Source organism: Acinonyx jubatus, chromosome D1 (genome assembly GCF_027475565.1).
Source record: "Acinonyx jubatus isolate Ajub_Pintada_27869175 chromosome D1, VMU_Ajub_asm_v1.0, whole genome shotgun sequence".
In the NCBI taxonomy this organism is placed as follows: Eukaryota; Metazoa; Chordata; class Mammalia; order Carnivora; family Felidae; genus Acinonyx; species Acinonyx jubatus.
In genome coordinates this window covers 91,704,915-91,720,151 of record NC_069390.1, presented here as the reverse complement: position 1 = coordinate 91,720,151, position 15,237 = coordinate 91,704,915, and the positions used below count along the sequence as shown (strand labels likewise).

Sequence of the window (15,237 nt, the reverse complement as noted above, 5' to 3'; positions counted from 1 at the left end):
TAGTTGATGCAAAGAAATCCCTGAGAGATCGAAATGTGATAACCACTTTCCTAATGGACTTCTTTCTTACAACCTCCTACCCTGTGGATCACTTTCAAAAACGTTTTGGGTGTTTCTATTGGATCGTCTCTCCTTTTTTGTAAACAGCATGATGACAGTTCTCCACTTGTACTTTTTGAGAGAGTCGCCCCTGACTACTGAGTGTAACGATGAGGAATGAAAGTCTCTTACAAATTCACACGCTTAGGGTCAGCAGTAATATCCTAGTCATTTAAAAAAAAAAAAAAAAAAGGAAATATGAAATGAAATGCCCCATTTGTTCCATACATTCTCAGCTCTGCTACAAAAAGCTCAACTAGTACTCCAAGAGGTCAAGAATTACTTTAATAATTTCTTTGTTAAAAAGTTTAAATGGTAACACAACCATAAAGTTGGTACATCACAGAAACAAAGGTCTTTGCAGGCAACACTGATCGGGAATAGCAAAACACTTGGTTGGTGAAAAAAATGAAACTCTAAATTATATACAATATAGCTAAGGGTGATATTGAAAAACAGTCTTATTTACGGTGACTCAAGATTTAACTTGCCATTATCTATTGCTTATTTATTCAGGGTCGTAAATAACACTTATATAGAGACATAGAGATGTGTAAAAATGAAACATTGTGAAAAAAATACAATTTTTCAATTTCATATGAAACTCAAAGTATAAGTTTGTCCAATATGGAATGTACCTACATTTGTTTATATTAGGGCTCTAAAATCCATTTAAAAATTGTTTTTTGTTTTTAAAAAAGAAACAGTTGACCCACCATGCAAGTTCGCTGTATATCTTGTTTGCTCAAAATGAGCATTTTCAGGTGAGGTCTGTTTTTTTCTGCCCCAAGTCTAGTATGATTCCATAGAAGTTGTACTGGCCCAATTGTGGAAAGAATTCCCATGAAGAGTCTAATGGCAGCATCTGGATGAGGGGCAGTCTGAGTAATGGAAAGTGAGTAGAGAAGAGGGAGGTAAGAGCCCAAATCCTTATGAAGGATGACATTCAGTTGTTAAATTTTAAGGGGTATCCAATGGCTTTTTCCAGGCACTCAACTAAAGAGCCAGCGGAAAGAAAATCCCTCTCTACTTCGACAAATTTGATATAGATGGATTTGGGGGAAACTCCAGGATCCACAATACAGTTCTGAGACAAAAACCCATTAATACCAACCCAATCTTTGCTGAAGGTTTTGGTATTTGCTTGGAAATGTAAAAATAAGCATTGCTGGAGAGTCCTGACCTCAGCAATCCCGAGGTAGCAATAGATTATTCGGGTGGGTTCGATTTCCACCTGTAATGAGGCTTGTGCTGACAGGGTCTCCAAGTCAACCCGGCCCTCCTTTCCTGGGTCTAGGGAACGTCGCTCCATGTGGGGTGAGGGGGGCCTCTCAATACATTCTTCATAACCAATGGCATAAAGGCCTGGACTTTTGGGAATGCCTCCTGGTAATAAATATTGAACAACGTTCCCACCAGTTGGTTTGGAATGGGCGATGGGTATCCAGTCAATTTCCATGTGCAGCTCCAGGCACCGAGCTTCACTAATGGTGATCTCTAAAAATTTGTAGTAAACATTTTTCCAGTTCATTTTCTGCACGCGGGTCATAATGATCCGTCCCTCGGGCTTCTCGGAGTTGAAGTACTCCCGGAGTCGCTTGCCCAGGGGCACCTGGGAGCTGATCTCAGCATAATGGTAACGGATATCCTCTTTCCAACGGGTGTTATAACCAATTCCAAAAATGGCCAGTTTATTAGAAAGATGAAGCCTTGAAAAGTCTGTCCAGCTCTGAAACAGTTCCCATTTCAATTGTACTGATTCCAAAATCTGTACAATATTTTGCATGATGTCTCTCTTCCTGGAAAGAGAAACACAAGTCAAGTTCTTCAGGTGTCTAGATCAGCACTGTCCAACACAACTTTCTGCAATGATGCAAATGTTCTACATCTGTGCTGTCCAATATGGTAGCCATTAGCACTGAGAATGTGGCTAGTGTGAGTGAACTATTACATTTTTAATCATAATTTGAAATTAAGTTTAAATAGCCACATGTGACTAATGGCTACCTTATCAGACAGTGCAGGTCTAGACAATCATAGTATTAAAATCTGAGAAACACTCTTTCTAGGAAATTTCTAGGAATTAATGACAAACTGCTTTCCATTACTTCTATAGTCTGGCTGTATTAAACCTAGTAACTATTGATACGTTAAGACCCTAGGGTTTCAGAAATCCAAGGATCAAGAGTTTTTAAAAATTATTATTATTAACTCCACTAGTGTTAACATAGTGTCATATCAGTTTCAGGTGTACAATATAGTGATTCAACAATTCCATACATCACCCAGTGCTCATCACAAGTGCACTCCTTAATCCCCCTCAGCTATTTCACCTATCCCCCACCTACCTCCCCTCTGGTAACCCCTTCCCTTTGCTTGTATGTTTCTTAAATTCTGCATATGAGTAAAATCATATGGTGTTTGCCTTTCTCTGAGTGACTTATAAAGTGGCTGTTATAATGCACATGGTGGCCTTCAGACCTAAGTACCAAAAGCAGACAAAGGATGTTGTATTCAAAAAGGTATTCAGTATCAATTAAAATAATGAACAGCTTAATTTCTAACCTGGAAATTCTTAAAGTTCAATAATTTTGGCCCATATGTGTTTGCTGTAGGAAAATATACAGTTGATTAGGACTAATGACCTCATGCAAAAACAAAATGACATTTTCTATTTGTCTAAAATTCATTACTACTGGGGCGCCTGGGTGGCTCAGTCGGTAAGCGTCCGACTTTGGCTCAGGTCATGATCTCACGGTCCGTGAGTTCGAGCCCCGCGTCGGGCTCTCTGTGCTGACAGCTCAGAGCCTGGAGCCTGCTTCAGATTCTGTGTCTCCCTCTCTCTCTGACCCTCCCCTGTTCATGCTCTGTCTCTCTCTGTCTCAAAAATAAATAAACATTAAAAAATAAAATAAAATAAAATTCATTACTACTCCCAAATTTAGAAGAACTGTCAGTTAAGCACAAAATTAAGACCTGAGAATTCAGATGGAAAAGGTCTACATCAAGCTCAGGTTTTAAGAGGGGAAAATGAATGAATCAAGCCTATTCTAGAAAATATTTTCGGGGCGCCTGGGTGCTCAGTCAGTCAAGTGTCCCGACTTCGGCTCAGGTTATGATCTTGTGGTTCATGGGTTGGAGCCCTGCGTTGGGCTCTGTGCTGACAGCTCAGACCCTGGAGCCTGCTTCAAATTCTGTCTCCCTCTCTCTCTCTGCCCCTCCCCCACTCACATGCTCTGTGTCTGTCTCTCAAAAGTAAATAAAAATGTTAAAAAAATTTTTTTTAACAAAATACTTTCTAACAGGGAACAAAAGCATAGAAACAATTTCAATTTTGATTTGGATAGTTAAGGAGTAAGGCAGAAAATGCTGGGAAGTTCTTGTTTCACATGCTGCTTAACTCCTATAATTGTAACTGCTGCTTCAATAATTCACGTACTATAATGAGGATACGTAATTACAAGTTTGTTTCTCAGGTATGGCAAAACTTGGATATTGGAAGATTGAAGTCTGTTATGTATTAACTTCGCAACCAACTATCACAGTCTACATCGGTTATAGGTTTAAACTACAAAAATACTCAACTACCGTCCTTATGTACAATCCAACAGGCAAGAGAAGAGGATGTACATTGGTTGCTAATGGCTGCGTGGAAGGAGACAGATACTTGAAAGCTTCCTATTCAATTCTTGTATCTTTGAGGGGAAGAGCTTTTGGAACAAAATGGGGAATCTCCCACACAGCCATTCTCAGTCTGTCCTCGTACTCTCTTTGGCTTTCTTTGCAAGATGACAAAATGCCAATATTTGGTTATCAGCTGCTTCTTGGAGCCAAAGACTGCCCTGGACTTATCGGCCGCTCTTGAGTTTGTCATGGAAGTTTCAAGTATCAGCGTGGCCACCTTGATGAAACCACTGGATTAGTGGGGACTGTTCTTCTCAGAGAACACAAAGGCACTCAGTGATCACTTCTCTCACATTTAGCTTGGTGCTTGTGAGGTGAAGATATAGAACCATGTTTCTGCATGGGTCAACGCTTTCAAAAAAAGCTATCTTTCACAGCCACATCCTTCCGTGTCCTCTTTTGAAATGTGACACTGACCTCAAGGACAGGCTAAGGAGTTGGGAGGGAGGGCAGAGATTTTCATCTATTCTGCTCACTGACGTGTCCCAATGCCTGACATAAAGGAGGCACTTGACAAATAAATGTGGACTGAATGAGCAGATTAGGTGACTCTTCTTTATGGATGAAGCATGGAATATTTTAACTATAGGCTATGTCAGCGGGCTCAGGCTAATCCCACCTATACTTAGAGGAAAAAAATAATCCAATGCCCAAATGAAGTTATTTTATTCAGCACTGTCATTGCCCTAAATCATCAATAAGAAACAGTTCTGGGGAAACTTGTACTGGAAAATAAATGGCCTACTAGGAATCAATCTAATATTTTTTCCCCTGTGAGCCAAAACCTCGAGAAGAGGCAGCAAAGCTGTCTATTTCTACATAGCCTGTCAGTTTCTTGCCCTGCTTAGTTTCTTGCCTCAGCCTGAAGGTCCCTGGGCTTAAGACTCATCACATTTGTAAAACTACAGAGCACAGTGAAAACGAGACCCAGGTACTTAAGTGGTTCCAGAGAACTGTCTATTATACTTCCTGATTTCTGAAGTTCCAACCACAAGAAAAGTGCAGATGGTTTGAACATAGTGACACCAATTCTGTAAAGTTTCACTTCATCTCCAGTTACATCAACTGGGTCTCCCCTGGGTGAAAGGGAGAGATGGGACATTTTAATGAAGGGGAGAGAATGGCCTTTTTGGAGAATAGGGGTCTGAAGATATGGACTTGTAATAATGTATTTTTAAAAATACTCATCAAAGTTAACCTTTCTTTGGGACATTCCGATGTCACAATTTGAAAACAGACCTACTTCCCAACGAGAGATGGCTTCAAACTTACTGACTTGAGCCATAAACTTCTTTTTCAAGGAGTGGGGAGTGGTTACAATTTTAAGGAACAATTTTTGATCCCTAAACTTTCACCGTCTCCCCAGTCATGGAAGCAGCTGATATTGGGAATTCTTTGGTCCCACAGATGCTCTGAAAAAGGCAGGAGCGTTTGCAAAGGGTGGTGGTGGTGATGGTTTGGTAAATGAAAACATCAGTTTCCTTTTTATATTGCTTGTTGCCTATCACACCTCTTTCTGTCTTGCCTGTTCCCCCTTTCTCCACCATCCCTCAAACATCAAGATCGAATGTATGGAATGAAGTACAGAAGAAAAAATGGGTGAGGACCAGGCTTAAAAAAAAAATGGTGTCCCTCCACTTTTCCACTAAATTTATCTTTTAATATATTTCATAGATATAATCAGGGATTTACTTAAAGCTATTCAAAATAACCACAAACAGGGGCTCCTGGGTGGCTCAGGTGGTTATGCATCATCATCTCCTGGTTCATGAGTTCAAACCCCACGTTGGGCTCGCTGCTGTCAGTACAGAGCCTGCTTTGGATCCTCTGTCCCCCACTCTTCTCTCTGCCCCTACCCCACTCACAGTCTCTCTCTTAAAAACAAACAAACAAATACAAGAACCACAAATATAGTATCACTGAAATTCAGAGAGCTGTGATATCCTTACAGAAGAGATAGTGCTGAACTTCACCAGGTGAAGGGCCCTGGCCCAGGTTAATCTTTCCTCCAGCAACTGCTTTCTTTTCCAGATGCATAAAAAGGCTGTCTAAGAGCTTGCTTTTTGATTCTTAGAGTGTGATATCATAAGGAATGTAAGTGCCCCTCTGGCCCTCCTGTCCTCTCACCTAAGCCCAGATAAACTCAGGGCCCCATGGATCATCTCAGTACCATAACTGGACATCCATACATCCACATTCACGTACAGGCAAACACCATAAACACACTTATTTTTGTGTAATACATTTATTTCTTTGTGTCGCACACAAAATTCTCAATGTTTTTGGTTAACCACTGGCAAACTTAAGCTAAGAAGATGTGAAACAATGACTACATGCAGTGGCATGCCTACAATTTCCACCACAAGTCTAACAACAGCCATGACTTTCTGGATCTTCCCAATGGTCATTACATTTAGGTAAATACACTTTATAGAAAGAAGCATCTACTTACTGTGCTTCTTCAGAAGACTCTTGTTTTATTTTTAATGTTCTCTTTGTGACAGGTATTTCATCTGAAAAGCAAGGTTTTTGAAAGAGATTATATTTTTCTAAGTAGCAGACATTTATGTACATAAGTCATTGTGTTTACTGTCTGTTCCATACTTTCCAACGCAAGACCGTAATTCTAGTGTCAAACACTGTCCAATGCCAGATTTATAAATATAACCCTTATATAATGAGATGCATACATTTATATGCAAGATCAGAAACCAGCTCTACAAGTATAAAATTCTTCAAGGTCACCAGTGGGATTTCTAGCTAGGAGCTTAAAGCTTAATTTCACTGCAAACATGATTTTTGAAGGAACAAGAATGAAAAATAATTCTCTTCTATTTAGGTTTTCTATGTAGGTTTTACACAGCAACTATTCCCCCAATATCAGAATCAATATACTCTGCATGTTATTTTATTTTATTTTTTCCCAAAGGTTTGGGTGACTTAATTCTCCATGGCAAAACCAGAGTTACAAGATGCCAAAGTAATTTAGACCTTACTACTGTTTGGAAATTAAAAGGTAGTGATCACTTGGTATCTGCCCTTTTTATTCTTCCAGTCCTTAAGTTTCTTTTACATGGCATTAGTTTTACAGTTTAAGAGTTTCTTCTCTCCCTGTCTTCCAATATTTGAGAGATTTAAAAAGAAATCGCATTTGAAAGAAATATTAGCATTTAATCCTTTTTCTTTTGCATTAGCATTTCTCTATCATCAGGAATTCTGTAAAACAATGCCTGTGGACTTTTATCTTAAGCCAGGGAAGCACGTTCATAGTGCCAATCCTAGTTACACTTCTTTGGAGCTTGCCCGAGTAGCTCACTGGGGAGAAAACATTTACTTGTAAGGGAACACGCATCACACAACTTGCTACTGAAGCCCAGTGACTGCAGCAGAAACTGATTAGCACTTCCAAATTATAAAAATCCAAACTGGAGAGTCTGTTGCAAAAAGAAACAAAAACTAACTACGTATCCCCTCTTAATTAGGCCACCCGCGTTTAGATTTGATGGCCAGGAGTTTTATTTTCCATTGTTAATGCTAAGTCTGAATATTTCCAGCCACTGCTCATATGGGATCCTTAATGAATTCTGAAGGAGTATGATCACTGATAAAATTCAAATATAATCTCTTTTCAAGATAAACAGAGGCTTCTCTTCTTCTTCTTCTTCTTCTTTTTTTTTTTTTTTGTTCAGACTAAAGTGTGGGTGGGGACCTTTTCCAAATCACAAACAGAAAATAAAAAGTATTTGGAATAAAGCAAGGAAAAGAAAGTCATGTCTACAGCAGTTTTGAGCCAAGAGTTAACCTTCTTGGCAGCTATCTTAGAACAAGGAGGTGTAGGATATTTGAAATGGCATATAGGATTCTTCTACCTGTCACTGATTACGAATTGTGGGTCTTTAGGACTTTTGCTGGTCCGCAAATCCAAATGACTAACACCAGGCACTAGCTGGCAATTGAGGGCTAAACCAACAATGTCCAGATTGCCCCAAACGGGCTGGCTGTGTGCCTTGTGCTGACAGCAGGAACTGAACTACTAAGTACAAATACACATATAAAGGGGAGTGCGTGCACACACACACACATACACACACACACACGTTAAGTATCATATGTATTGGCTTTCTTACCCAATTCCTGATCTGTTGGATAGCCATGGAGATCCTGACTGTGGTTTCCCCAGTCCTCCTGTGAATACTCCTCCATAGTGCTGCCATCTGACTCCAGCTCCTGGTACAAGCCACTACTGTTAATAAGTACAGGCTGGCAGGGCTGAGCATCCCATCCTCCCTGACCAAACACCTGTTCCAACTGTTCAAATGTGTAACTGCTCTTTCTTTTCCCAACACCATGTTCTTTCACCCGACTGTAACACCTGCGAAGGGTCTAAGACACAAAGTCTTTTGTTATTCCTTTAAAGCTGTACTTCCTCTTCCAGGTACGGACCACAGATATTAATTACTATTAGACAGACACAGACAGACAAACACAGACACATTGTTACAGGAATGCTAGATTTCAAATTCATTATTATATTAGAAAAAAAACTAATTTAGCATTTACTCAAACATGTTATAATTCAAACAATTATTTTGCAATTAATCATCCATTAAACAACAAGAAACATTACAACATTATTGCATGTACCCCATAACACATATTTTTATACCCCCACCCCCATTTAAAAAGAAGAAGTAGGAAAAAAAAAAAAAAAAGAAAACAAGAAATACCAGCCAGCCAATAGGATGCACACCTGCCACAGAAGAGAAAGAGCTGCTATTGTGCCCAGAATTTGGAAAAAGTGAGGGAAGGGGGGACAGAAAGAAGAATTTCCCAAGCGAAGAATATAACCTTCCCTACTCTTCAGAAGGAAATCAGGGTAAAAACAATCGCCTAAGTGAATCAGCTAGTAAAACATACTACCCTCAAAGTCCACAGTCCTTACTAAATTACTCGGTCTTTAGGGAAATTGCTAAATTTAAAAGAGGTCAAATAATTATGCTACAGAGCCCCAGTCTCAAACATCAACTATCAAGAAACAATGTGCTAATTCCTACATCAAAAGATTAGCCAGTTCTAATCTATTCTACCAACTCAAACTGCCAGGAAACAAACCAATAATCTCCTTTCCTGGGGGGGAAAGTGAGGTGGAGGGATACCATTGCACTCCTTTTTCTGCCTCATGCTACGCAGCAAATAAAAATCACTATGCAAGTCCACAGGGAAAACCTGGATCATTTTAATGTCTTGCACAAACCATTTTCTTCGTGGTCTTCTAACGCATACTTGTTTCTGATCATTAGCCCAGTTTCCTTAATTATTGGCATCTTTTACTCTGTCTTACACGGTATTTCAAAAGATAAACCAAGGACTTAGTCCCAGCATCCAAATTTAGTTTACTGACATCCAGTCTCTATCCCATCTCTGCTCTTTCTGCTCCTTCTAATCTCCCTTCTACTTTACTGAATTTCACTCAGAATTTTCTTGAAAGACAAGACCCCTTTTCCCTGGTGGCTCTCATATACCTTCTGACTCAACTGTGCAAAACCGGTTCACTTCAGACTTAATTTATATGCATTAGTCAGACTGTACGTTTCTCCTAAATGTGAGATTACTTTCCATAGCAATATATCACATATTCCCACCAAACTAAAACAACTCTTCATAATCTTTACAGAGCCTCCACGAAAGTTCAGTATCTTTAAATCACAGGTGACAAATGACAAGACACTCTGTCAAATACTTTGCAGATCTGTCCCTTGAGGCCAGGAATCCAGATGGGCAAAAGCAGTAATAAAAGCATGGCACATAGGATGATCTTCCTCAGACATACACAGAGTGGTGATTAGTCACCCTGTCCCAAAACTGGCCAGTCTACCCCCTGCATAAGCATCTGCCTTTCTCCCTTTCTTGAGATCTCTGGTGCCTCAAATGATGCCTTAAAGAGCCAAGGTTTCTGATTAAAAGTGTTCCCTCTTTCTCTTTGTAAAAGATTGTCACAACTACATAACACAAAACTTTCTAGAAAAAAGTCAGAAATGAACTTGGGGAATGCGTCACAGGGTAACTTTTCCAATGGAAATGCCAGCAGCAGATCTCATTTAATTTTCTATATACTCCCCTTTCCCAGTGCCCTCTTCCCTCCTTGCAGGGATTGGAATTTGAATTGCAAACATCTCCTGCCAACTTATTTTTATCTCACAATGTCTAGTTTCTGCCTCCAAGAACACCCCAACTGCTCTTTTCGACTCCTCCAAGGACCGTACATGGAGAGTCCCGGCCGTGTCCCTTTTACCCTGCCAAGGCCATAAATGGAGATGTCACTGCTCACTTTCTGGCTGCCTCGAGAAGTGCACGCAGCACACAAGAGTCCAGTCGCCTCTGTCACTGGGGGTCATTTCAGAAGTCAAGGAATAAACTCACGTTCCTTTGAAGGAATGTCGTGACACGGGCATCTTAAGCAAAGCCACCAATCTTTTGACAATGTACGTGGTGGGAAACGACAGGTTTCTTTGAAACCACCAAATTGAGCTTAAAATTTCACTTGGCTTATGTAATTGTGAATAGCAATATCTAATGGTTTTAGATACAGAAGAACAGTCAGATGATGTATTTTATATTTCATCAAAAAAGGCTATGAGATCTTGCCACCTCTTTCCTTGTAGTGTACTTTTGTGATACACTTTAATAGTGTCATGTGTTGATATGAAAAATATCTCTTAGGGGTCTGGAGGAAAAATGCTTGGTAATTCCTAAATCCATCCGATAGGAATTTGATATACTGGAATAATGTTAAAAAGACTTGTAAATTGATTTTAACACTCTCAAGACGTAAAATACACATAAGAGGTACCTTCTGGGTTCAGCAAAGGATCCATGGATCCAAGGAGAGGCTGTTTGAATAGGACACATCAACTAAGATAGAAAACGAAAGGGAGAACTCAAACCTGAGCAAGACCACCGCTGTGGGAGACACTGAACTCAGTGAAGCTGCAGGGACTTTAGAAACAGATAAAAAGAACCTATGGAGGCCTTCCAATCAAGAAAGGTCACACTTCTACACCCCGAACGATGAACCAAAGCACGCAATTAAAAGACTGCGTGTCTGTGTCAACAGTCCTAAATAAGCCAACTTAAAAATCTACTCTAAATCTGAGGTTACGATAATGCTCCAAACTCTAGGAAAAGCAAAGCCTCACCTCCCACTTCAGACAGCCACACCAAACCCAACAAGAACCTCAAGTTTAGCTTTCTTGGAGGGCCGTTTCCTACCCAACACAAATACTTTACTCCCCTTCCTTCTTTCTTTACCTCACTCATCTTAGAAATGTATGGTAATTTAACCTCTAGCATTTTCTTTTAAAAGTTAAGATTTTGGGGGAAGTTGGGGGGGGGGGGAAGAATTTGCTCAAAATTATGAAAAGACCAGCCTATTCACAATTAGGAAGAATAACACTTTCCTTATTGCTAGAAGTTTCCATGGTAAATCAATATTACAGTCTCCTCCCTGGGGAAGAGCAGTGAGGTAATACTGTATTCTTGAAGGAAGTCAGAGGGATAGAGGTCAGGAGGAGTCAAGAGAATCTAGAAAGAACTAAAGGGTAGGTAACAACTTGATCAGGTGGTCAAATCAGAAGAGTTCGTAGGTCTTTGATTTGGAAGAAATGCCAAGTGTTCAATCACCTCAACAGGAAAAGAACCAGAGACAAGGCTTAAAAGATGTCCCATTACCAAAGCAGGGAGGAAAACAAGATGGCTGACAACTGATAATTTATAGACAGAGGGAAAGTTCTGCCAAAGTTTAAGATTGGAGGGAAAGGAAATGAGAGAATAAAGATGACATTCATTGCGGATGAATGTGGGGGGGAGGTCTGCGGGGGAGGGGGCAGGTAAACAAAGGTAGGAGTTTTAGATTGGCAGGATTGGGGGTTTAACGGCAGCAATGCAGAGAAAGACCCAGGGTTACAGTACATGTAACATTAAATACAGTGCACAATGCAGCTATCTTGCCAAAGTAAGTAAATCCAGTATTGGGTTGTATAAGCAGAGGAATCACATGTAAGCTATGAAGGTGGCTCTTCCTCTCTATTCAGCACCGGTGAGGCCACAGCTGGAGCACAGCATTCAGTTCTGGGCATCGAACCAGCTACAAGAGAGGGAAATTGTAGAGTTCAGAAAAGGGCAAATAAAATAATGAAAGGCTTGGAAAATAAGATCTATAAGTAGGGCCAGTGGTTTCGTCAAAGCCCTTCCTGACATTATATAAGCTACTTTGGGGGTAAAAATAAGGTTTCTTTCGCTTCAGTGTCCTTCAATCCCTCCTTTGACTTTCAGGAAGTGGGAGGAATTGAATTTTTCCCTGGTATGGCAAAGCAGGAAGCCAACTAAATAAATCATATGGGCATATGCCAACCAATTCTGCTACTGGCTCGTTTTCTCAAAATTTGCCCCATTTTATCCAATCGAAACATAATCACCGTGACAAAACCACTGTTCTAACAGAACTGACTACAGGTGGAACAGGGTCTATAATAAGGAGGAATGGAAATGTGTAGCATAATAGCTACATAAATGTGTTGTCCAGAAAACACTGGCATGATCAGCCTAAGATGTCAGATGAAAAAGTCAAACCGCAGGGCAGGATAGCTTAGTTATAACAGCAGGAAACAATGTTATAAGAAAAAACAAGCCGTGAAACAGATTTTCAAATGTAGCTGTCAAACTGGCCACACTAGAAATGGATTACATAGATGATCTTAAACCTCTGCAAACTAAATATGATAAATTTTAGCTTTTTTTTTTAACCCAAATGATTCCATAAAGAATATACTTATTTGCAGTCAGAGTCTTAAGAATCACATATCATATTTCACAAGAGATAGAGGAAATTACACTGGGGGCAAATCTCCAATGACTAGCTGTTTATAAAAGAATTAAAAACAATACCTCAGCCTTAGCAGATGTGGATTTTTAAAGCAAAAGTCTTTGTGAAATACATTAATCTTCTTCCTTTAAAGTTACCGCTTTATTGTAACTGTTACAACTAGTTGCTCTTAATGAGGCAACAACAACAACAACAAACCCATTGAATTTATTTCAATATCTTTTGGAGAGACTCAATATGTCTTTAATTAGTTTTAGTTTCTTACTGTGAGCACAAAAGGTAGAAAATAAAATAAAATAAAACTCCAAGTAGGAGAATAAATAAATAAACACATTTCTGCACACAGTAAGAGGGGTATTATGAATACAGCATAAATTCCTACATAGAGATGTAAATTACACCGAGCTAGAACTAATGATTAGGAAGTCACGTAAGGCAAAATCTATCTGGGGCCAGCAGAAGTTTTACTACCTATTTACTACCTGTTTTCTATACATCAAAATCTGGCAAACTGATTTGCCAATCACTTAATCCTTTAAAACCAGCCAACCCTAAACCCTAACAAAACAAAACTCAAACCAAAAATATAGCCCTTGCATCACACTCCCCCAGTTCTTAGCGCTACAGGGGAGGTTTGGCAAGTGAGAAAGCTTTTTATTCTTAAATATTCCTTTTCCTTTTCCTCTCCAGAATAGAAGTTCTTTTCTTTTTTGGGTCATGGATCCATCCCCAGAAAAAAACACACATACAAAACTGTTCCATACAATTTCAAGAACACGGACTCTGAAGAGCCCATACCAGAACCTCGGGTTAAAAACTGCTCTATACCATGTGGTTGTTTCTTCCATAAAAGAATATAACAGGTATTAGTCAGAAGCCCTAAAATAAGGTAGGCTTAATTTGTGTATTAGGTTTGACAAGAGATTATAAAGATTGGGACAACCAGTTTAAGTAAAATTTATCCAGTTTGCTCCATATTCTGCTCATTTAGATAAAGCAGCATTAATATCTTCTTTAAGAGGCCAATTAGTCAAATTCCCATGCTTTTTGACACAATTCCTAGCAGTAAGAACACACAGGGATATCAATTTACTCTTCACAAAAATATAGGAGTTTTTTTTTTTTTCCACCTGCTAGGGAAGAAATCTTTTTCTGAAGTGGAAACTAAGCAATATTAAATGATTCATAAACTATGCTGATTATCTGTCCCAATTGAATCACATAATACTTGACCATTCATTATCTGATACACGTATCAATACAGATGCTACATAAATTACCTAAAGGAAATTCACGTATCTTGGAACAAGCATAGGAAAGGAAGTCTTGACTACTTTCCTTAGTAGTCATGATGGCTAAGCTTTTGCATTTTCCCATTTTAATACTGCCTAAAGACCAAAGGGTCTGAAAGGAATAGGCAATGTCTACACTAATTCAATCTTTAACCCAATAGGACTCAGTCTGATCTATTATTCTGCCGAAACCATTCATATCATGGTCAGCAATTTCTTAATTACTGAGAATGACCCTCAAACTTTGTCCTTAACTCATTTGACTTTCCTGCAGCACCTGATATAATGCCTATCTGTCTATGACACTATCCTTGCCAAATATCTCTTTTATATAATCTACTGATTGACAGGGGGTGGGTGGAGCTGCCCAAGGCTCTAATAGCAAACCAAGTTCCAAACTTCCAAAATATTATGGATGTTTTGAATGGAAAAGAACCTCAGAAATCACAGAGTCCTCACTTAACAAATGAGGAGCCAAGGCCCCAAGACAAGTATTTCTTCAAAGGGGATTTGGAAAACAAACAAACAAACAAACAAACAAAAACTACCAAATGCCACTCATAATGTGAATGCTTCCTAAGAGAACTATTCTACTAGATCATCAACTCTATGAGGTAGGAACTAGGTATGTCTGCCTAGTTCTCGGTTTCTCTGAGCCCAGAAGAGTGCCTATCACGTAAGGGTTCAATATACATTTATTAAGTAAATGAATTAAGGTAATTTTAATATTGCAAATCATTAGCAAGAAGATAAATTTTTTTTCTTACCAAAGAAAATCAGGAAACTCACTGTTTAACCACATGGTAGATTATATTTATAGAATCAATAAATCTAAGGTACGTAAGGCTCCTACTTGAAAAAAGCAGGAGCAGAAAATGGTATGAAGCATAGATACAGCTCAAATTAGCAAATTCCCTTTGTGACAAAGGGAATAACTGCAGAGGGCCAGGTTATTTTAAAAAGATCTACCATTCTTGTTTTTAAAATTTTTCTCGGTGGTGGGAGAGGGGTCTCCTGCCACACAGACCTCTGTTGCTCTGTCCAAACTTTATTATTTCTTATGCCTTACACATTGAATAAGTAATATATTCAAGGATACAGAGCTCTGTCAAAGATAGAAAAGGAAAAAGACTCAATTGTTTCCTGGATTCTGATAGGGTCAAACAGAACGGCCACCAGAAACCAAAAGATCTTACCTCTCTGGAGCCCCAGTCTCTGTGGGGAACTGTCCAGGATTGAATTCTATCGACTTGCACTGCATTCCGAATCTGGCTACGAACG

At 39.3% G+C, this 15,237-nt stretch overlaps 1 protein-coding gene across 6 annotated transcripts in view; it reads right to left on the bottom strand.

Moving 5' to 3' along the window:
• Window positions 1–362: 362 nt before the first annotated feature.
• MSANTD2 (Myb/SANT DNA binding domain containing 2) overlaps window positions 363–15,237 on the bottom strand; it is a 31,416-nt gene continuing 16,541 nt past the window's right edge. Inside the window, exons 2-5 of one of the 6 annotated variants that reach the window (XM_053203936.1) lie at window positions 11,837–11,926; window positions 7,911–8,010; window positions 6,236–6,296; window positions 363–1,898 (exon numbers count right to left, since the gene is read on the bottom strand). In XM_053203936.1, coding sequence (XP_053059911.1) covers window positions 1,046–1,898; window positions 6,236–6,296; window positions 7,911–7,986 — 990 coding nt within the window. In that variant the 5' untranslated portion in view covers window positions 7,987–8,010; window positions 11,837–11,926 and the 3' untranslated portion in view covers window positions 363–1,045. Of the gene's footprint in view, window positions 1,899–6,235; window positions 6,297–7,910; window positions 8,167–11,836; window positions 14,498–15,237 lie in introns of those variants that run through there. The other 5 variants (XM_027036826.2, XM_015074081.3, XM_027036824.2 and 2 more) reach the window with 5 other exon arrangements.